At 45.2% G+C, this 21,948-nt stretch overlaps 1 protein-coding gene across 1 annotated transcript in view; it reads left to right on the forward strand.

Moving 5' to 3' along the window:
* Positions 1–435: 435 nt before the first annotated feature.
* PAX3 (paired box 3) overlaps positions 436–21,948 on the forward strand; it is a 109,468-nt gene continuing 87,955 nt past the window's right edge. Inside the window, exons 1-4 of the mRNA XM_035133908.2 lie at positions 436–958; positions 3,152–3,387; positions 5,774–5,903; positions 8,345–8,479. Coding sequence (XP_034989799.1) covers positions 874–958; positions 3,152–3,387; positions 5,774–5,903; positions 8,345–8,479 — 586 coding nt within the window. The 5' untranslated portion in view covers positions 436–873. The remainder of the gene's footprint in view (positions 959–3,151; positions 3,388–5,773; positions 5,904–8,344; positions 8,480–21,948) is intronic.

The following is a 21,948-nucleotide window of genomic DNA, read 5'->3' on the forward strand; positions in this document are numbered from 1 at the left end:
ACAAGAGGTTGGCCACTTCCTCATTGTAATCTCTCGCACAGTGGCATTGTGCCAAGAGGAGTTGTAAAAAAAAAAAAAGAGCAGAAAAAAGGAAGGGACCGTCCTTCTCCTCCTCCTCCTCCCTCCTCCGCCGCTTCCCTCCCCTGCTCCCCTTGCATTTTCTCCTGTCCAGCCATACTCTAAAAGAAAAGACACTTCATCAAGGGGAGAGAGAGGCAAATCCCGGGTCACCCTCCTAAGCCGGAGCCCTTCGATTGTCAGGAGGAGAAGAGAAAGTTGGCGCTGTCGTCCAATCAGCTCGTGTCTTCTCCAGACGGGACAGTCTCCAGGCTGGCCAATCGCGGCGCAGAGATCCTAAGGAAGCTTGGGGTGAAAGAACTAATAAATACTCCGGAGCGGAGTTTCCTTTCACTTCGTATCAACAACAGGAAGAAATCATTCCTGCCACTCAAGCCCAGTTCGTAGCAAAGTGAGCTCATCCCACCGCAGGGACCAGGCACCTCGCGGCTTCCTCGGCAGCCTTTTTCTCCGGGCAAAACTTTTCCCACCTCCTTTTCCTTGCTCACTCTCTCTTTCCCTCGCTCTCACTTTCTCCCTCGGCCACATCTTTGCCTCGAGATACCACGTTTGATTGAGAAACAGACCAGGGACAACGACCCCCCTTCCCCCCTTCCTATAGCTTTGTCCCTTCCCCCTTTTCTCCTTCCCCTCCTTTTTATTAATATCTTTTTTAACAACAACAAGAACAACAACAACAAATCTACTCGATTCATTCTCTGCGGATCTTTTTCCAGAGCTGATCTGCGTTTGCCCTTTCCTCTTAACCTCCGCCATACCTGGATATAATACGTTGAGAGTCAAGCTGCCTTCAAAATGACAAGTCTGGGCGGAGCTGTCCCAAGGATGATGCGACCAGCTCCCGGACAGAATTATCCTCGCAGCGGGTTCCCATTAGAAGGTAAGACCGTGGAGCAGGAAAATTGGATGTTGGGGTGGGGGTGGGGGGAATCTGTGGCCTACTTTGGTGCCAATGAGGCCGACTTGGATACGCCTGGCTGTGGACCTGAACTCCTGAGTTCGTGGAGTTAAGGAAAAAGAAGCTGATGTGCACACGCTTAAAAAGGAGCGGGTCGAGAGCAAGAGAGAAGGTTTCAGCTGCAATTGTAGGCACGCTTCCTTGGAAGTAGGTGCCAGCGAAATTAACAGGGATTCCTTTCAAAGGAGACTGGATTGGAGTGTAGCCTAGTTTCAACAGCATGGAAAAGCGCAGACAGGAATACCACCCCCCTCGACACACCCACGAATTATACGCATTACCTTTTCGTCAACTTTAATAAAAAAAAATGGGGGGGGGGAGAAGATAGGAAAAGCCAGGAAGGCCACTGGAGAAAGCGGAGGCAGCGCAGATCCCAAACGAGTTTATTTCCCTCTTTGCTTTTCATGTCGGTTTCACTTGGAGGGTGGAATTGTCACCTGGCTGGGCGACGGTAAGCGTTGTAGGTGAGCGAGTCACTAAACCTGGTCGCAGTGTCAGAGCCGGAGGACACCCCAAATTTCTAACTCCGCCAGAAACTCCCTTGCATAAGGGAAGTTTACAGGACTTTCGCCCGGCTCTGCCTTGCTTCCTTTACAAGCACAAGCCGGTAATGCCACCACAAAACTAGCAATTCCAACGACTACTGTTTAGGGACAGTAATAGGTAGAAAAACGCCTTAACTGCTGTCAAGCAACTCAGCTCCAACTCTCACTTTCTTGCATGTGGGCACCGCGCAACACACAGCAGGATTCGTGTGGACATTCGCAATTTGTCCAAAACATGTCAAGAAACTTCCTTCCATTAATTGAATCTTAAGAGCTTTCCAACTAGGATTTCATTATTAAATGTGGGGGACTTTTCTGTTCCCTCTTGCAAGAGAGAGTGAAAACAGGTGGGATCTTTTCCTAGCCTGTTGATTTTCGTATAATCAACTCAGACAGGATGCAAGGAAGTTGGCAACTCTTCAGCGAGTTTATGAAAACGTTAAAGCAAGCGATGAAACAATACTGTACAAATTGTTTCAGGTCAAAACGACTCAGTGTGATCTGGAGAAGGGATGCACAAACAGGTGGGGAAGAAAGCGGACTGATCGGAAACAAGCAAACAAATAAACAAACAAAACACTCAAACATCTTTCGAAATCGGGTTTTCGTGTGACTCTAATATTATTACTAACATTTCTATTCCTCAAATGCATGGTACGCACCACTTCCCTTCCAAAACTGCCCCGACATATGAAACGCTAACAGTATAAGTAAATATAAAAGTTGTGGGTTGTTGTTGTTGGTTTTTTTTAAAAAAGACTGTGTTTATTCAAAATGGGGCAGATTGTCACATTCTAGCAGACTTCAGGAGACCCGTGGTCAAATGTCTAAGATGCTTAGCTTTTTCCTGCAGTGAGAAGGAGGAGCACCAGTTGCAGGAAAGTTGCTGTTACTTGTATTTACCCTCTTTTCTGGATCTTTTTGAATTATAAATTGCTTCTTTTGAGGGGCAATACTCCGATTACTTAGAACACTTGTCAACACTGTATGTTTTCCTTCCGAGGAGAAGAAAGAGCGATTTAAAAGAAGGAAAATACTCGCTGTAGCCAAAGACTTCCAAACGTCAACCACTGCTTGGATTGGGGAGTTTTCAACCTAGGAAGAAATATTTATTGAACTGAAACCCAAAGCACTTTTTCTCGGAAGAAAATTCCGTGGAAGCCGACCGAGAATAAATATAACCTTCGCGGTTCGGTTTTTAAAACAGATTAAAATGCCTTGCACTTCGTCCAGAACAATGTATCTCTTACAGATATAAGAAAGTTCACAGTTTTGCAACGCCTTAGCCTCTGTTTGCTACGACAGAGACAACAAACGGTATCGGGGAGTAACTAACCCGTTTGCTAACCAATCCTGAACACGTGCGCGAAAAGTTCCAAGCAAAAATGTTTCAGGACCCGTGTGCCAGGCTCAAACGATGCCACCAACCGCAAGGGGAAGGGGGAGGTGTCTGGAACGCGCGTCTCTGTGTGTCGTGTGTAACTGTTGCTGTATCTTGCGTGTACGTGAGGAAGGCCGCTCGGATACCTAAGGAGCCTTCTCTTCTTTGTCCCCCCCCCCCTATGTCCAGTGTCGACTCCGCTGGGCCAAGGCCGAGTCAACCAGCTCGGGGGCGTCTTCATCAACGGCCGGCCTCTGCCCAACCACATCCGCCACAAGATCGTGGAGATGGCTCACCACGGGATCAGGCCGTGCGTCATCTCTCGCCAGCTGCGAGTCTCGCACGGCTGCGTCTCCAAGATCCTCTGCAGGTACCAGGAGACCGGCTCCATCCGGCCAGGGGCAATCGGAGGCAGCAAACCCAAGGTGAGGAAGGCGCAGCGCCGCCGGATCAGGCGAGGGGGTTGGGGGGAATTGGCTGGGCAGCTTCGGGCCGCGGACCTGAAGTTGCGCTTTTATTCAGAATCCGGTCAATCCAAAGGCCTACAAAATGGGGCAACCGCCTCTCCGTCCCTTCCAGTGCATGCTCTCTCGCGCTTGGGATCTTGTAGCAAGACATCCGGATTGGGATTATATGGAACAAGAAAGGACTGGGTGGTTCTGTTAATTAAGAGGGGGGTGGGGGGGAGAGGCGTGCAGAACTTCAGCTCTAAAGTTCCAACCAGTTCTAACCCCCCTTGGCTAGCGCACAGGTCCCCGCAGGTCCAGGTTGGTGCACTTCCTTCGCGATCCTGTGTCTGGGATTTGCAGCGCCGACTGCTCCCTGCTTCAAATGGGCCTGGCAACGCTCAGGAGCGCTAGGCTCTGAACGCATTTCTCTCCTCGTTGGAACGCTCTTGGTTTTCCTTGCTTGCACCCCTTTACAACCACCCTAGCCCTGCGGAGATACAGATCCCAACCCCCTTCTAGCGTGTGCATATTGCTGCACACTTACCCGGCCACCCTCAAGAAGCATGCGCCGTCTTTTCTAAATAGGATCTAGAAAAGTAACCCCTGCACTAGTTCAACTCTCTCCTGGCCAGAGTAACTTTCAGACAGACAGTTGTTAGACCTTGCGGATCCCTCGGAGCAGTGGCGGGTGATGGGGGGGGGAGGGAGGGGACTATAGCCCCAAACCGAGACCAGCTAGGGAAGGCTGGGATCCTAAGCGACTTTCCTTAACCATGGCAGGAATCCGCAAGGCTGATAATGGCTTTGGGACAAGTGTGCCAATAAACGCGGAGGTCTAATTGATTTTGGATTACACCACTAACGAGAGTGGACTGTATCCAAGAGAAACTTGAATTTCAGTAATTTACCTTTCCATCTACCCGTCTTTGTAGTCCAACTTCTGCTACTACAAACGTTGCATTCTCATCTCACCCCTAAATATACTTCCTCCTCCCTCTCTGGAAACTAATTATCACTGAATTCAATGTAATCCGGGTAAATGAATTTTGGAGCCAAGCGCTTTTCTCCTTCCTTAGCCTTCTCCTCCGAGGTGCATTGCGCAATCTAGCATATAAATTGCTAGTTTCCCAAACTGTTCATATACAAACGTTAAGAGGTTAGAAAGATACTAAATCTAACAGTCACGTCCCCCGTTTCCAGTCTGATTTCAATGTTAATAAAAGTTTGTCTGCGAAACCGTTTCCCAACTTTGAATTAATTTATTCTGACACTGGGGTTGTATTTTTTGCCCCGTCCTCGCCATTCCCCCTCCCCCCCATCTCCATCTTAAATGGCAAAGGAACAGATAGGTTTGAAACCTCAACGCGAATACACATCATGTGTGTGTGTGTGTGTGTGTTTGTGTGTGTGTGTGTGTGTGTGTATTTATACATAAAATTAAATGTAATCTTATTTCATCTTTCAACGGAAGGGGATAATTCGCGCTTAATAAAAGGCTTCATGCATGCAGAAAATTTTCGTAGATCTTTAGAAATAGGACGTTGGATGCCGTAGCTTCTCGTCTATGTTTTCCGGGATTTGGCTGTTTTTGTTTGGCAAAAGTTTCTATGAACTTTCAGGACTTTTTTTTAAAAATGATATTTTGTTCTAATCATAAAGTGAATGGGACCCCCCTTCCCTTCTCCCCCCTCTTCTCCCTTGTTGGCATTTCATTTTAACACCCCAATACATTACTTGGAAAGGAGTCCTATTCGATTCCGACCGACCTTGATTGCCAACCTTTTAGGAAGCTACCGGAGGGTTTCCTGTCTAATTCTGCTCTGAATCCTTTTGCAAGCCTGTTTCATGTCACACAGAAGGCAGTGTTTCTGGGTTCTCAATTTTCTTTTTCAAACGTGAGTCCTGATTCTTTAGCCCCCCTCCCCCTCCCCCCTCCCCCCATAGCTGCCAAGTTTTCCCTTTTCTCGCGAGGAAGCCTATTCAGCATAAGGGAAAATCCCTTAAAATAAGGGATAACTTGGCAGCTATGCCTCCCCCATGATCAATTCCTTTTATGGGGACTGCTGCTAATTTTAAAAACCCATGTTCGAGTCATTTCACATCTTTGCTTCAGCTGTTTTCTGTCAAATTGGCACCCCAGGGTCTGCAAAGCCGAGGAGATGAAGGACTTGTTCAGGAAGGATCCGGGATTGGTCCTGACTTTCAGCAGCATCAGTCTGAAGGGATTCCATCCCTCCCTAGGCTGAGCCCTCGGTGTTCATTCTTTCTCGTGGGGCGCCAGGTTCTCCCCCCCTTTCTTTGCCATCTCTCTCCACGCAAAGTGTCCCAACTTTTGTTCCTTTCTGGGTCGTTTCTATTAAAGCAGGTGACGACGCCGGATGTCGAGAAGAAGATCGAGGAATATAAACGAGACAACGCGGGCATGTTCAGCTGGGAGATCCGGGACAAGCTGCTGAAGGACGGCGTGTGCGACAGAAACACCGTGCCTTCAGGTAAGTCCGGAGGGGACTCATTCAAAATGCCCTGGGGGTTCACCAGCTTCCGGATCCTGTACCCACTTAAGCCGATTCTACAGATCGATGACGGTCTGATCATTGCAGGAAAGGGCCGTAGCTCAACTGCATCTGCTTGCCATCTCCAAGGAAGGGTTGAGAGCCTCTGCCGGCCAGTGTAGACCATAGGCTACTGAGCTACCAAGGGTCTGCCTAAGGCGATCTATCTTCCTAAAATATATTGATAGGGAAGTTGATTCAGTTGATTCTGGTACACCAGCTCCCAGGTAAGTGCACGAAAGGTGCCATCGAAATTAAGGTAACGCTTCTAAGGAAAGAGGCTAGTGTCCTCGAAAACTTCGCTGGAATTGTCAACCCAGCCCTGAAAATACTTCCTTACAGCCTTACAAATCCTAAGCGGCTTTACTCGCAAGCAAGCCGCACTTAGTTCAGTGGACGAAAGGTCTAAGAAAAGGACCGGAGCTCTCACTCCCATGGATTTCATTGGAACTTCCCCTCACCAAATAGATGCAGACCGGATCGAGGTCGGTTTAAACACCAAATATATATAATTGTTTTAGAAGCTCGCCCTGCCTTCCCCCCAACCCCCGCCCTGAGTTCCCATCAGAGACATCAAACGACGCTGCTCTCGACAGACTGCAGGCTTTCACGGGCCCTGTGGGGCCTTGCGCGACTTGCTGGATGAGTGTCCATGATCTGGCTTTATCTTATAGGCACTGGATGAAAGAAACCGAGGGAAAGAGATCGCCTAGCGTTGGGGGAAAGGCTGCGAGCCGGGTTAGGTAGTGGGACGTAGTAAAAGAAGACTAGCAATCTTCGTGGCTTGTCATTTCCTTGAGTTCTCATAAATCCGGGTGATCCGATTAACCACCATTGAAGCACATGTAGCGTCGAAACATCGGGCTAGGAAGGTTTGTTTTTAATTAACATCCTAGAGCATCTCTTTCCGCCTGCCCCCCCCCTTTCCTCCCAGAGCAACAATCCGGGACGGGAATGTTTAGCAGGCCAGGGATCGGAAAAAATAATCCCGTATTTTTATTTTTTTTAAATGGATCAATGTATAAGAAGCACAAGGACATTCTTTATTTATTTATTTTGCTCATTGGGAATGGGAAAGGGCTTTTGCAAACGGTGCGACGCGCATCCTCTGAGAAAGAAAAGGGGATGGGATCACTCTTCCGAGGAAGAATTCCAGAACTAGTCTATCGAGGCGTTTCGCGCTGAACCGTCGCAAGAAGTGGATTGTAAACTGTCTAAGATCAGGAAGGGGTGGCGGGGAGTAGGTGGGCGAGAAGCCCGTGGGAACGTGGAAGGACTGATTGGTGGTGGCCCCCCGAAATAGTCAAGACCGTTCCTTGGAAGGAATTAGTTCTTAGATGGTTCCAGCGCGGAAAAAATGCGGTGCGCTGAGTTAAAATATCCAACTTTCCTTCCCCAGGCAAGTTCCTGCTTATAGGAAAGAGAAAGGAATTGAATCCGCAACCAGTTTTGGGAAGCGAAAATTTTGGATTTGAACTCAAACCCCAAAACCTTTACAAAGTTCCATTGAGATCGATGGTAGTGAAAATCCATGGGAGGAGAAGGACTTTCACTCCACCCAGCCAGATGTACCCGAGGCATGTACGGTTAAAGTACTGTACATGTATTCTGTTCGCTGCTGTTTTGCAACAAAGGTTGAACCTAACTCGAAATGGCTTCGACGTGAGGATGCATTTCTATGCACGCCTTTTTGGGATGGGAGGTTAAGCCCTAACGAACGCTTTCTTCCAAGTAAACTTGCAGAGGAAAAGGCTGCAAAGCTTCTAGAGCTCCAAGATCCGGATCCTCCACAAGTTTATTCGGAAGTCAATCCGCATTGCGCATTCAGCAGTGTGCTCAGTGTTTCCTCCTCCTAAGGCAGCATTCACACAATTACAACCTTTTACATGATTATTATTATTATTTTTAATGTTGGGTACCAACCTCTCTTCAAATCTTTCGTTTAGTTGGATTGGAGATCCTGATTTCCTAGCGCTTCAGCTGTTGATCTTATTAACGCTTTTAAATGCGCACGGGGTCCTTCCTATTTATTTCTTCGTTTGTTTGTATTGGGGGTAGGTAGGAAGAATTATACATTCACTCCTTCATTTTTTAAAAATTATATGTCAATACTGTTTACAACAGAATCGTAAAAATGCAATAAACGACCAAGCAGTCGTAATCCTTTAAACTACAAATCAGAAGGAGCGCCAAACTTTTCTGTGATGAGCAGGGGATCCGAAAGGATTCGCCCCGAGACTGCCAAACGCCACTAGTCCCGAAGGAGGTTCATTGCCAACCCCTCAGCATATAAGCAAAGGATGCTCTCCATAGTTAGATGCAGCTGCCGCCGCCTCCTTCCAGCTTCTGCCTTCAGTTATATTTCCCCCTCTTTCCCCAAGTGAGCTCCATCAGCCGTATTCTGAGAAGCAAATTTGGGAAGGGAGAAGAAGAAGAAGCCGAGCTGGAGAGGAAGGAAGTGGAGGAGAGCGAGAAGAAAGCCAAGCACAGCATCGACGGCATCCTCAGCGAACGAGGTAAAGGGCGGCCGGCTTCTTCTTCTTTGAGGGGATCGAGGCGCAGTTAGAGAGTGCAAAGATGATTGATTAGGGCCTATAGCTTTATGGGACAGAGGAAGATGTAGAAAGGCCGGACTCTTTGGCTAGGGGAGCCGCCGAGCATGTTGATCGAAGGGGGATGTCGAAGGGGGGCGTCGAAAGGGTAGATTTGGCTGCTCCGTTTCTTTTTAGCGTTGGGAGAATTTCCGGGAGAGACTCTTCGGTGGTGTTTGGCTTTGGAGGGGGAGGGATGGAGATGGGCTTACCCAGGTGTCGGCGGAGAAGCGCTCGTTCGCGATTGTGAAAAGAGGACCCTTTAAGGGTGAGACTTTTGGGCGGCAGCTTTAGGTAGATTCAGGAAAGAGAGAACCACGGACAGGTCCCTAGCCTCTGAAAGGTTTCCTGGTTGAAGAGAAGTTGGTTTAGATGACTGCTCTCCTTGTCTGCCTATCTATTGGTGGTGTATCTCAGTTTCAGCGAGATACTGTGACTCTGTCTGCCAACAAGTGGTGCAGTTGGGTAAATTTTGATTCTGAACTTAAGGGCCTTCGTCACTCCAGCACTTACTTAAAAACATGGTGAGCCCCTTGCTGCGTTTCCCTTGTCTACCAGCTCATTCCACTGTGCGGGGACCCTGAACGTCTGCCCCAAAGTCCCATCCTGGCGGTACAACTGTCCTAAATAGGTTTATTGGGAGTTTTGCTGGATGGAATTATGTATATGGGTTTAGGCCTTGCGTTTAGACAGACTCTAGTCTGGGCCTAACTGTATTTGTGCTACCTTTTGTCTGGGGGTCGCAGTACTCTCTTTGGCGACATCTCCGTCAGGAAGAGGACACCCCCAATGAAGGAACATGTCTTCCGTGGTCATGTCTTCCGCGGTTCCAACAGTAGACAATGATACTTGTTGTACTCCTCTTGTCCTTTTCTTGTGTCTGGCGCCTGACACAGGCAGAAATAAAAGCAGGTACAGATTCTTCCTAGAATGTAGAAAGAGCAGTGATCAAAGCTTCACTTCTGTGTGAGGCGGCTGCCCAAGGCAGGGCCGGGAAGAAAGGTGCCTGATCGACCATCTAGTCAACCTGTAACCTGTAGCCGGGTTGCCCCCTTCAAATGTAAACACATTGACTACAACTCATTTTGATATTTCACATCGGCTTGAAGTCCCACACCCATTCGGTGTGTTCAAAATCTCGGGCTGAAATCTTGAGCACAGTTGCCCAGGGGAAAGCACCTGATGAACTCTATGGGACTTACTTCTGAGGAAACAGGGAGTTGAGATCGGGCCCTAAATGTACTTGGCAGACAAACAAGAAACAAAGTCCCATCCTTTCCGATAGCTCGGGGCATGGGCGTACCCAGGATTTTTTTTTGGGGGGGGGAGGCATGGGGGTGCGTTGTAGGCCTCCCGGTTCTAGTAACGTTTACGCGCAAGGAAGTAACAGGGCGATCCTATCTACGTTTACTCAGAAGAAAGTCCCCCGGCGTTCGGTAGGGCTTTACTCCCTAGTAAGTGCGCCTGGGATTGCAGCCCAAGGGAGTCCCACGGAATCCCAGGGGCGCTTTATTTCCAAGCTGGAGGGCTGAGCATCTTTGCCAGAGAGACAGCGCGATCCTGCGCCCAGAAAGCAAGTAAGCAAGCGAGCAAGATTGAATTTAGCGGGTGAGCAGCATAGCTGCCAAGTTATCCCTTTTTTAAAGGGATTTTCCCTTATGCTGAATAGGCTTCCTCGCGAGAAAAGGGAAAACTTGGCAGCTATGGTGAGCAGGCATAGGAAAGCTTTTCTCTGACTAAAATTTGGAACAGGCATGAATGGACGGAACCGGAGGTTACAACAACAACAACAAAGTTATCGGCATGTGTGGGTTATGGAATGGGCTGCCAGAAACGCTCGATTCAATTCTGTGTATTTCTGGGTGAGACGGAGAAAGAGAAAGAGAGAGAGAGAGAGAGAGAGAGAGAGAGAGAGAGAGGGAGAGGGAGAGAGAGGGAGAGGGAGAGAGATGGATGGAAGGAGACCCAGTTGTGTGAATTCCATGGTCTCTAAACAGCCCCGTTGGAGAGTTCTAGTCTCTTATTCATATTAATTTCATGTTATTAAACAACTTGCGATCTCGCAAATTCGACCCAGAAGTGGGAAGAGTTCTGAGCCTGATGTTCCGATCAGCAAGCGTATGTATGAAATCTAGAAGCAGATAAGGATGCACGTCCAAGACTTCTTTCCCCTCCCCCACAAAGCAAGGCTCCCTCCTCCGCCTTTTAAATCGCACAGTATTCAATTGGCGTTATTTATGAAGAGTTCGCAATCTGGTGGGGGGGGGAGGGAGAGGCTCCCAGTAGGGGTAGGAGTGGGGGGGGGGGGGGAAAGAGAGGAGGTTCGTTGTCTGAACTCGTTGTGAAAAGCTAGTTGCTCAATCGTGTGGCCAGAGCCGTTTAGTCCCTTCCCCCCTGTGTCCTTAAATTTGAACAGTATTTTGGGTTAGTCAAGCTGAAGTCATTAAATAAAAAGGGACAGGGGAGGGAGAGGGAGGGGGGAGGAGGAGGAGGAGGGAGAGAGGTCCTTGAGAGAAAGTCGCGATCCTGCCCGTCCCTCCCTCCCTGGGCTTCACGTCAAACGAGAGATCCTGCCCGTTAAAGTAGGATAGTAGCCTGCTTAAGCCGTCTTGGGCTTTGCCTACTCTGAAGTAAAAATAAATAGGCTTGAGGTGCCAGGAATGCAGGAAGAAAGATACTACCGGTATATCTATATATCAATATCTATATGCTGCTCTCCTCCAAAGGCTACCTGGGTTGTTGATTTATAGAACTTCCAAGTTTTATTTTAGCAACAGCTAGAGGGAAGAAAGTGAAAGGACTAAAGAGTTTTTTTTTATAAAAAAGGAACTCTCTTTCTCCGTGTGTGTGTGTGTGTGTGTGTATAATGTGAAAAACAAACCATAGCTAGATTAAACCACAGTCTGGGGCTATGATTCTGAGTCTATTTTGAACCTCTGTTGTGCATGCTTAGTCTATTGCAAATCCTGCTTCAGTCAGAAAGCTTTGCATGAACACAGTAACAGCAATCAATGGAGCTTACTTCCAAGTAAGTGTATTTTGGATCAGGGTGCAAGATAGATTTCCATCTGCTCCGGTAGGGTTCTTCTTCCCCACCCCCACCCCCACATTAAGAGTCTGTTGCAGTTGCCATCTAAAACAGGGGAGGATGCTTAATCCACTTCTCTACAGGTTGTCTGTTGTTGATGTTGGAGCTGGTTTTCCAAGACCTTGTGGCTTGAGTAGACGGGGCTGTTGCCAGTGCCAGGATGACTTGTTGTTTGAGGTTCCCCTCGCACTCCTCCTCCTCCAAAGCTTGCCCCTTGCACATCCACCCTAGGCCCTGGAGAACAGGAGACAAAAAGTACCAAATGAGCTGGTCAAACATTTGTACAACTTTTCCAGCTTTTACAAAGAAGGCCTTCTATACACAATCTACACTTGGAGATGAACTTGGAAAACAAAGAGGGGAGAGTCCATTGAAACTCGCACTTTAGCTCTGGCCAGACAAAGGTTTAGCTCGCAGCAGCTTGATGTGGACAAAAGAAGGCAACCTTTTTATAATTCAAGGAGAAAAGAAGAGAAAACAGGCCCTACAATAGGGCCAGAAAAGACATTATGGGCTTGCAATGAGGGATGAATTATTCAATGAGCCCCAATAGCCAATGCTCTGAGGAGTTTTATGGACTCTCCACCGTGGAAAAAGTGGCTATTTTCACCTACAAAATGTCTCTAGCCTTTCTAGACGGCTAGAGATGCCGACAGCCATTCAGGAAGGACAACTGAAACCATTCTTTAAGACTATAGCATCCCTCCACATTGTAAAAGGAGAGGGGAGGGGGGGAGGTGACACCCTCAAGCCTACTAGAGATTTAAGGAGAGCTGCATCTTCACAGTGTTCAAATGTATATGTCAAGAAAGAGAGGCACAAATGGAGAAAAACAATGCCGGCAGGTTCATGGGTTTAATTTTTTTTTTAAAAAAAAAGGCAGATTGGTCACTGAACTGGAGGCCTCTGCACTGAATGTAGATTTCCACTCTCTTAAATCTTAGCAGCGGAATAAAATGTGGGGTGAAGAAAGGATGGCTAGGGAAGAAATAGCTAATGTTAATGGCCAGCACATTTTTATTGATGATAATGCCTGTTTTCATTGCATTGTGCCCAGTCTTGAGCTCATTTATTTGAAAATGAACCTTGTTGATTTAAATTTAGGTATGGATCTTTGGATGGAGATGTCTTGGTTCTGGGCTAAGTCATGGTGCCAAACCTCAAGAACACTGAATAACTGTTATTTATTTTATTCAGTCCTTAACAAAACCATCTCAGATCATTTTTGGCAATTCAGAACACATATCCCCCAAAATGGAGGCACTCCAAGTGACAAACTTTTTGTTTTGTTTTGAATTGAACTAGGAAGCTTAATCATAAACATATTCAGAATGGCTATTGGAAGTCTTGCTATTTGTTCCTTCAATATCTGTGAAATAATTGGATGTCTTTTTGTCAGAGCAAAACTTAAAGGATAATCTGTTTTTTCCCTTTTAACTCAAAATGTGTCTTTAATAAGCTGATAACTACTGCAACTAACAACTGTGAGAAAAATGGAATATGGTTAATTTTCTGAGCCTCAAGAACTGGAGATTTATTGTTGCCATTATTTAATATTAATGGCTCTTTCTAAATGCTCAAAAGAATCGGTATCAGTGGATTTGTTTTGAAAACATTATGTATGAAATGAATCTTTAAGACACTTGCCGGAATCTGAACATGTTTGTGCAGAAGTAATTGTTATTATTAAGTTGGAGCTCAGATAACCTTACGAACTGCATCATAAGCTTTCTTTTAGATTTCCTTTATGAAGGCTTTGCTTTATGACTGGTCTTACTCTTGGTTCTGTGTTGGAAACTTTAGAATTATGAACAGAAACTTCTGTGGTAGAAACTCCGTGGTTATGAATGGTGCAATGACCTCTCATGAAATGTTTGTCCAGCGACCTCTATGAAATGTAGGCTTCACAAATTTCAGAAAGAGCTGGCTTTCTGCATCTCCAACTTTTAAAAAAACAAACCAGTTCTGGGAAAATGTAGAGAACTTTGCATAATTCACAGATCAGTTTTTCACTATAACTTTCTGTTCTCAGACATGTTGACATCTAGGGATGAGAGGCGTTAAGACAGAATTTGATTACATATTTTCTTGAAATTTTAAAAGAGTATTATGGTACTCTTCAGTGCTGGGTGTGGTTGAAATATTTTACTAGCAGCACACTAAGAGATTTTGCTGTACACTAGTAGTATTATCCAATCCCAGCTTTAATCTCGAAGGAAGAAGGTATTTGTTAATGTAAGCAGCTGCTAATTTGGGAAAGATTCTTACGATTATGAGTAATTTAAGAAGAATAAATAACAACTCCCGTTCCCAGAAAGCCGGTTTGCCCTAGTGGAGTTGTGATATTTGTTGTGTTGCTTGTTGCAGGAAACTCAGGCTCAAATCTCTGATATGCCAGTTTGGGCATGCTGGCATTACTTTGCATATCCCACCCTGTAGGGTTTTTATGCAAGTAAAATAAAAAAACAATAGGACAGATTTCAAAATTATTTCAAAATACAAGTATTCAGATGCTCCCAGTGAAGTGGACCAGATTATCTGATTATGTGTGAGCCTTCCTAGCTACATTTTTAAAAATGAACACTAGTTGTTGCTGTTGTTACAAGTTTCAGTAGCACCCTTCATCCAAGGATCACAGGGTGATTTACATTATAAAAAATACAAAAATACATAACATAGTAACAAACAAAACAATAACACCCTCCCCCCCAGTTTAAAGTGCCATAGATTGTTTAATTAGCCACAGGCCTGAGAGAAGAGGAATGTTTTTGTCTGGTGCCTAAAGATATGTAATAAAGATGCCATGTAGGTCTTCCTGGGGAGAGCATGCCACAAGTGGGGAGCCACCACAGAAAAGGCCTGTTCTTGTGTTGCCACCCTGCGGATCTTTTGCAGAGGAAGCACACGAAGAAGGGCCTCAGACAATGATCCCAGGGTAGCTGCCTGTGTATTGCAAATAACATTTATTGTTCCCAATCAGACCATCTCATATATAGTTCTAGAACAGGAATGGCTACCTTTATTGGACCTGAGGGCCACATTCACCTTTGCCAAACCCTCCCTTCGAGGGCCACATGTCAGCGTTAGGTGTTGCCACCTCCAGTCTGCACACACAACACTGGGGACGCACATTGTGGACACACACAGTAGAAACACACACACACAGTCTCAGATGTTCCCTCTGCAGCTGAGGTTTAAACCTATTCACTTAGTGCAGCACAATAACAACTTAATTTATTTCCTTTTTGCCAAAAATCAATGGATTCTTGGGGGGCAAGAGGAAAATAAGTTGCCTGAGGGGTCGAATCAGGCCTGTGGACTGGGTTCTCTCCCTACCCCTTCACCAACCTGTTTGAAGGATCCCTGTTCATGAATCGTGTTCTGTGGATAACAGTGCTGCTTCCATCCCATGATTTGTGTTTCTTCGACTTTGCAGTTGAAAGTCTACCCAGGGACCTTTGGGTGTTCTTTCTATAATTGTCTCCTCAAGAAAAATAGTTCTGTGGTATTCTTGGTTGAAATTCTTGCTTTTTTGAAATGCACTCCGCAAATCCTATTTCCTGCAGTTACAGTGTATGAATACATTTCGTTCCTTGGAGGGTTGCAATGTTTCTTGTGGCAGCATCTAAAATTAGATTTCAGTGTCTTCAAACTAATGCTATTGATTGTGAAGGATATGACTAAGATGCCTTACCTAATTATTTGTGTGGACCAGTGTATAGTCTCTTTTTTTAAGCGTATAAGCGTATAACTTTTTTTTTTGAATTGTTATCACTTTTGGCAAAACAGAAGTTCTGATTGATTTCGAGTCAGTTTGTTTAGGGTCTCCATTTGAGACTGCTGCTTATTGGAAGGCCTATCCTATCCCTCTAAACCAGTTGTCCCTAACATGGTGCCTTCCAGATGTTTTGGATAACTCACTGGGGTGATGGGAGTTGTGGTCCAAAGCATCTGGAAGGCAGCAATCTGGGGGTGGCTCCTCTGAACAAAAGCCCCTCCAGCCTGCCTTAGTTCAGGGTGCCAACAGCCTGCAAGGCTTACCCTTGTCTCTTGTTCTGCATGTACTGGGAGGGAGGGGCTGTATACTGGCAATCTACTGGAAGACAAGGCAATTGAATATCCAAGATGGGCAGTCCCCAGCTCCCAATATGTGAAATGTGAGTCACTGGACATGCATGTATGTAAAGTTCCTTTTCAGCAACAATACATGGCTTCATTTCAAATGGCCGCCATACCATTTGCAGGCCTGGGATCGATCAATCTAGATATTTCCTGCCCACTCATTGCTCTTGGCTGGGTAAGGATTGGTGTGGGATCTATAGCAGAATTCTGCTGTAGAAATGTGAAGTGAGTCCCAAATAAGTGGCTGCCATGCTGGTGTTGGTACTGCAAGAATGGCACCTGTGTCAGGGCTGGAAACCTGCTTGTCGGAGTCTAGAGTGGTTATGAAGAAAACTTCATAGCAGCACATAGGCAGGGATGGGGAAGACCCCTGAAGATGTCACTGTGAATTGGTTTACTGCTCATGCATTTCTTTCTGCACCTCTGCAATACATTGCGAACCTGCACATTTTAAACAGATCACCACTAAGATCTCAAAATCCATTGCAATAAGTTTCTAGTGCCCTGCCCCAAAATGTACCACTGTTAGAAAAGGGATGGGGCGGGATCAGCATCACTGCCACCTATGACAATTACGGAGAGTTGCACCATACTAGAATATGCAACCATGGGCACATGTGGTGGTGCATTTGAGGGACACATTGATAGTCTTCTTGCAATTGCTAAGAGTCTCTAAAGAAATAAAGTGGAAGAGAAGCCTTTGTGTTGACCTGAGAAGCATTCAGTGACACATAGTGGTGTTTTTTTTAAAAATGAAAAATTGCTTGACCCTGTGGGATATCTCACTTGTCTGTTTCCAAGTTTGGGGAATGATGTGGTTTTAGCCTGGAATGGAAGCTCTGGTCAAGTGAAAAGGAGAAAGACAACCATCCTCTCTAGGCCTTCTCCTGGCTCCTTCTGAAGCATGTGCTCGGGAGACATTGCTGTTTCTTTTACTGCTGCACTGGGGGACTCCTCCTGCTCAGTGCTTGAATGGCACTCTGTTCTCTGACCCAGTGGAATTGGCCTCTAGGCATGGTCACAATGAATTGTTCCCTAGTCATGTGCACTATTCCAAAGAGCTCTACTCATCCCAACCCTCTACCCTTGGCTTCAGTGAGAGAGCAATTCAGGCTGGAGCAGACTAAATTGCCTCCTTTCTTTCTCTCTTACTTTCATCTCGGCCAAGCCCTCCCTCCCTTCTCTTTATTTCTTCTTTGCCTGAGGCACACATTAGTGCAATTTCTTCAGCCACCGCTATTTTGAAGGGGTGTGTGTTGTGGAGTGGAGGGTTCTTTCTTTCTTTTTGGGAGAGAGAGAGAGAAAAAAGATGCGAACACAAAAGGCCCGCTCAGTAACTAAAAAGCTTAGACCAATGCGGCTTCTCTAGCTGGGTGATGCTTTTCCTGTTTGTGAGTTTGGGGAAACATTTTTTGCTTTGTGCTCTAACAGAACCAGAGGACAGATGCTGACTGTAAATGGGACACGCGACAACCGGCCTCTAGCTTAAATATTTTGAAGCAGCATTACAATTACTGACTTGATACGCCAACTTTGAAGTGGTTGCACATGATCTAAGAGGCTGTTGGGTCTCTATGGATGATCAGCTGTTTAGGGTTTTGTTGCTAGGCATGGGTTTTTAAGGATATTTTTTGGATCATTAAAGCATATAAATATTTTGCAATGACCAGTCAAAGCTGAGATAATGTTGTCACATCCAGATCCCAGACTGTCATTAATCATTTTCTTTATTATCACAGAATAGCTTACTGGTCCTGAATAGCGGAATAGATCATTTTCATTTTCTACTGCTTCCTCTTTAAGGATTGATTCATGTGTACTCCATTCAAGTGGCAGAAGTGATCAAGTGACAAGAGGGGAAGCATATTTCTAGGTGGGAGAGTTGTGTCCCACATGCTAAGATCGCAGAAAGAAAAATAACAGTACAGTCACACCTCAGTTTAAGTATGCTTCGGTTTGAGTACTTTCAGTTTAAGTACTCCGCGGACCCATCTGGAACGGATTAATCCACTTTCCATTACTTTCAATGGGAAAGTTCGCTTCAGGTTAAGTACGCTTCAGGTTAAGTACAGGCTTCCGGAACCAATTGTGTACTTAAACTGAGGTACCACTGTATTTGCTAATGACAGGAGTCCAGAAATAGGGGAACAAGTGGGGAACTGATGGGGTGTGGGTGTGTTTGTCCTTCTGCAAATATGCTGGTAGACCTTCCTTGATACATAAGAAGATCCTGTTGGATCAGACCAAAGGCCCATCTAGTCCAGCAGACTCTTCTCACACTGCCAACCAGATACCTGTGGGAAGCCTGCAAGTGAAACCCAAGTGCAACAGAGTTCTTCCTACCTGCGATTCCAAGCAACTTTTTATAAGAAAGCTCTCTGTCTCTGTGTGTGTGTTGTTACAGGGTAAATCAGCTATATTCTTGACATGAACATCTTCAGAGAAACCAGGGCTGACCCAAAGCATATTGCTGTCTGACTGAGGCTAAGGACAAAACGGTGTCCTGCCGCAGAAGCCGATCCGACTAGCAGTCGAATCCTGTTTCAGCACTGGTGGAAGGTCTGTGTTGTCTTGAGGGTGGCAGTCTAGCCTAGTGGGGATAGGGCACCCTTAGCTCTGTCCTCCGGCACCTTGCTGCCACCCCCTGTTCCTCAGCGTCGGCTGCCTGAGGGGGCTACCTCACTCTGCCTAATCGAGTGAATAAAACTATTTCACAGATCTTCTTTGATAATCTTGGCAACTTTGCTGAACAGGGAGGATTTAAACAAAGCAACACCACTGCTGGAATCGACAGTCTTGACTGTATGAATGATTTTTTTTTTTAAAAAAAAGTTTCTCTACTCCTGATAGAAAGGTACACTCAATGGTCACAACTCCTTGGAGAAATGGCCTTGGTCCAGTATACCACCTCCATCATTTTGCCCGGACACTGAGGTCCAGCACCGAGGGCCTTCTGGCGGTTCCCTCGTTGCGAGAAGCCAAGTTGCAGGGAACCAGGCAGAGGGCCTTCTCGGTGGTGGCGCCTGCCCTGTGGAATGCCCTCCCAACAGATGTCAAAAAGGAAAACAACTACCAGACTTTTAGAAGACATCTGAAGGCAGCCCTGTTCAGGGAGGCTTTTAATGTTTAATAGACTATTGTGTTGTATTTTTCTGTTGGAAGCCGCCCAGAGTGGCTGGGGAGACCCGGCCAGATGGGTGGGGTATAAATAATAAATTATTATTATTATTATTATTATTATTAGAGAGTGTAAATGCTGAGGCAAATCTGTTTTTGCTGCAATGTGAATACCCACCAAGTATTCCATTCAAAGCATTCTAAAGTATTTAAACATTTGCTGTATTTCATTCTAAACATTTTTTGTAAATTCAGCAGTACACAGGATGTAATGTTTTAGGAGTCTGATCAGACTTACACATCAAATCCATTGCAAAACTAAAGGGGTGTGTGTGTGTGTAATTCTAGGAGGTTTCTGAGATGCATTGAAAGATTGAGATATTTCCAGTACCTAGAATACTGTAGGCTTGGCAAGGGCCTTTTCCACCTTAGATTGGGTTTACTTTAGTGTTTAATATTGTAATATGCTTTAGGGAGAAGAGATCAAGCAAAGTTGAGCTTGATAGATCGTCAGGAGTCCCCCCAGGGGCAGTTTATAAAGCAGCAGTGGGAAATGAAGCAGAACTACAAAGTACTCAATGGTTAATTTAAGAAGAAATTGAGTGAAACACCAAGCAATAAATCAGAGCGACCTTGTCAGTGTAGGCTTCTCGTTGTAAAATGCCATCTTCTATTGCACGGAACAAAAGTAAGGACTGAGCAGACAAGCAATCCAATTTGCAAGATTTCGAAATTGCTTGCCAAATTCAGGGATCATTTTGTTAGGAAACATGATATACAGCAAGACAGTGTGTCCCGCAAGGCTTTGTTTAATAGCCAGTGGGGCATCCCTTTCTTGTCTTTGCCCTGAGGTACTCTGTCCTATCACATGCTGTTTCCCTAATTCAGTTTTGAAATTCATGTTACTAGAGAAAAATCAAAGTGAAATATTGTGAAATCAACATTAAAAACTCACCACAGACCTATTACAGTTTAATAGGGTGGTGTGAGATGCCTGTTTAATTGGTTGCACATCAAGATGCCCCATGAAAGGCTAAATGATAATCTTAAGGGTGTGAAAGTTTTCAGAGTGATCCAGAGTTTACACCTGTAACTAAGGAGGCGGTAAAATGCAATTAAGCAGTCAGTTGGATATCTTATCTTTCTGGGTGCTCCTCTTGTTATTTACAAGTAAGAATTATAATCTGAAAACGAAGTTCTGGCATCCCTGGCAAATATTAATTATGTACTAATTTGGGGATAACTTTAAGTGCTACTAACATGGTAGTAGCTCACTCTCTCCTGGCTGTTGATGCTCTATTGTAATTCCTGAGATCAAAGAAGGGTCATTTCGATTTATCTGTCTTGGAAAATCCTTCTTTGTGTCCTTAACCCTCCATGGATTAATGACTGCATTGCCTATGGCGATCCATGAGATTAAAGAGAGTCTGTATACATATCCTTCATTTTAACAGTCAATGTAATTATACATATTTGAGGTTATTCTATTTATATCCAATTCATTTTGGGTATAGATGCAGGGCAACCCAATTAATCTTCAGTTAAAACAAAGTTTCATTGTTACTTATTTTGAAATTACATGAGCAGGCATTTTGTGTGTGTGTATTAGTAGAGTTCTTACAGGAATAACAATGCTTTTAAAATTTACTTTTAACTGATTTAAGCCAGTAATAACGGTAGCCTATAAGTTCAAGAGCCTGATCTTAAAAATGCAGTGAGACTTACTTATTGAGCAAACGTGTTTAGAACTGAGCTGCAAGAAGCTAATGTAATTTTATATTAAAGTAGGTTTGGCATATCATGTGATTAATCCTGGAAGCCAATGAAGCTGCAGATGGCCATAACCACATCATGTGTCCTTTCCATATTGGTTTTGCATTTAGAATGTCAGTAGAGCAGTGTGCGATGAAACCATGTGGTAGGGACAGCAACAGTGCTCAAGCAACTTAAAAACTAACCCTAAGTACAATGTAATGCCCCAAAGCTCCAGGTTTGATCTAATGTGCACCAAGAAAAAGCATCCCTCACGTGTCCAGCAAAGTGCATCCTCGGCCCAATTCTTAGCACATCATGCTGGTAGGGTTGTATCTATGTATGCATTGTGTCTCAGATTAAATAGTGTTCAAGTTCCAGGGCCTTAGAAAGTGCCTGTAATGGATTGACACAGTTTTGAAATATTTATTTCTACCTGGCTGGAAAAGAGTTAATCCACCTCCAGCCTGACTGACATAACATTCTGGTGGGGCGGGACTGTTCCCAGTTTAAAAGGAGGGAGCAGCGGTTTTGTCAGTGGAGGAGAGGGAGTGGGAGTGGGTAGGTGTGAAGAAGAAAGTTGAGAGGCCAGGATAGTGGGGATCTAGATGAGGTTTAGGATGGCTCGATGTTAAATGTTTGACAGAGATTATCTACAACCGAAACGTAGCTTATAAACACATGAACCGTTAAAGAAACAACTATGTTCTAAGGTTAATAAAATTCTTCTCTTTTGTGCCAAGAAGTATCGTCATTATTTTTCCAGCAAGGTATCGGGACTCACAGAAGTGGTAACTCATTAGAGGACAAAACTTACCTCAGGAGAAGAGGTGAAAGTTTGTGTCTTAGAGTAACACTGAGGAGGCTTAGAAAGATAACCTGGGGTGTCAACAAGTTGCCACCGTGGAAAGGGCAAACATTTGCAGTAGGGGGAATCAAGCTGAGTGAGACCCTTTACTGGTGGCAGGAGGTTATTCTATCAAACAGCCTAGAGTTTTTTTGTTTTTGATATCAGGCCACGTGAGCTGGAAGGAGAGTCTCTTTACTTATAAACCCACAAGAATAAAGGGGTTTATTTGGAGGCGGCGGGAGAAGAGGGTGGGTGGCTTCACCTCGGGATTCCTGTGTCGCATTTTAGAGGGGGACATTCGTTGCAGTGCCCATCAGATTCTGACCCTGAGCAAGCAGTGATGATCAAGCAGGTTTCAGGTTTACACTGGGTGGTTCGGAACAGTCAATGCAACTGCTCTAGCATAAGTAGGTTGATTAACTACTGTACTTTTGCAAGTGGACATTAAAAATGGTCTCAGAAGAT

This window comes from Zootoca vivipara, chromosome 5, assembly GCF_963506605.1.
Source record: "Zootoca vivipara chromosome 5, rZooViv1.1, whole genome shotgun sequence".
Classification (NCBI taxonomy): Eukaryota; Metazoa; Chordata; class Lepidosauria; order Squamata; family Lacertidae; genus Zootoca; species Zootoca vivipara.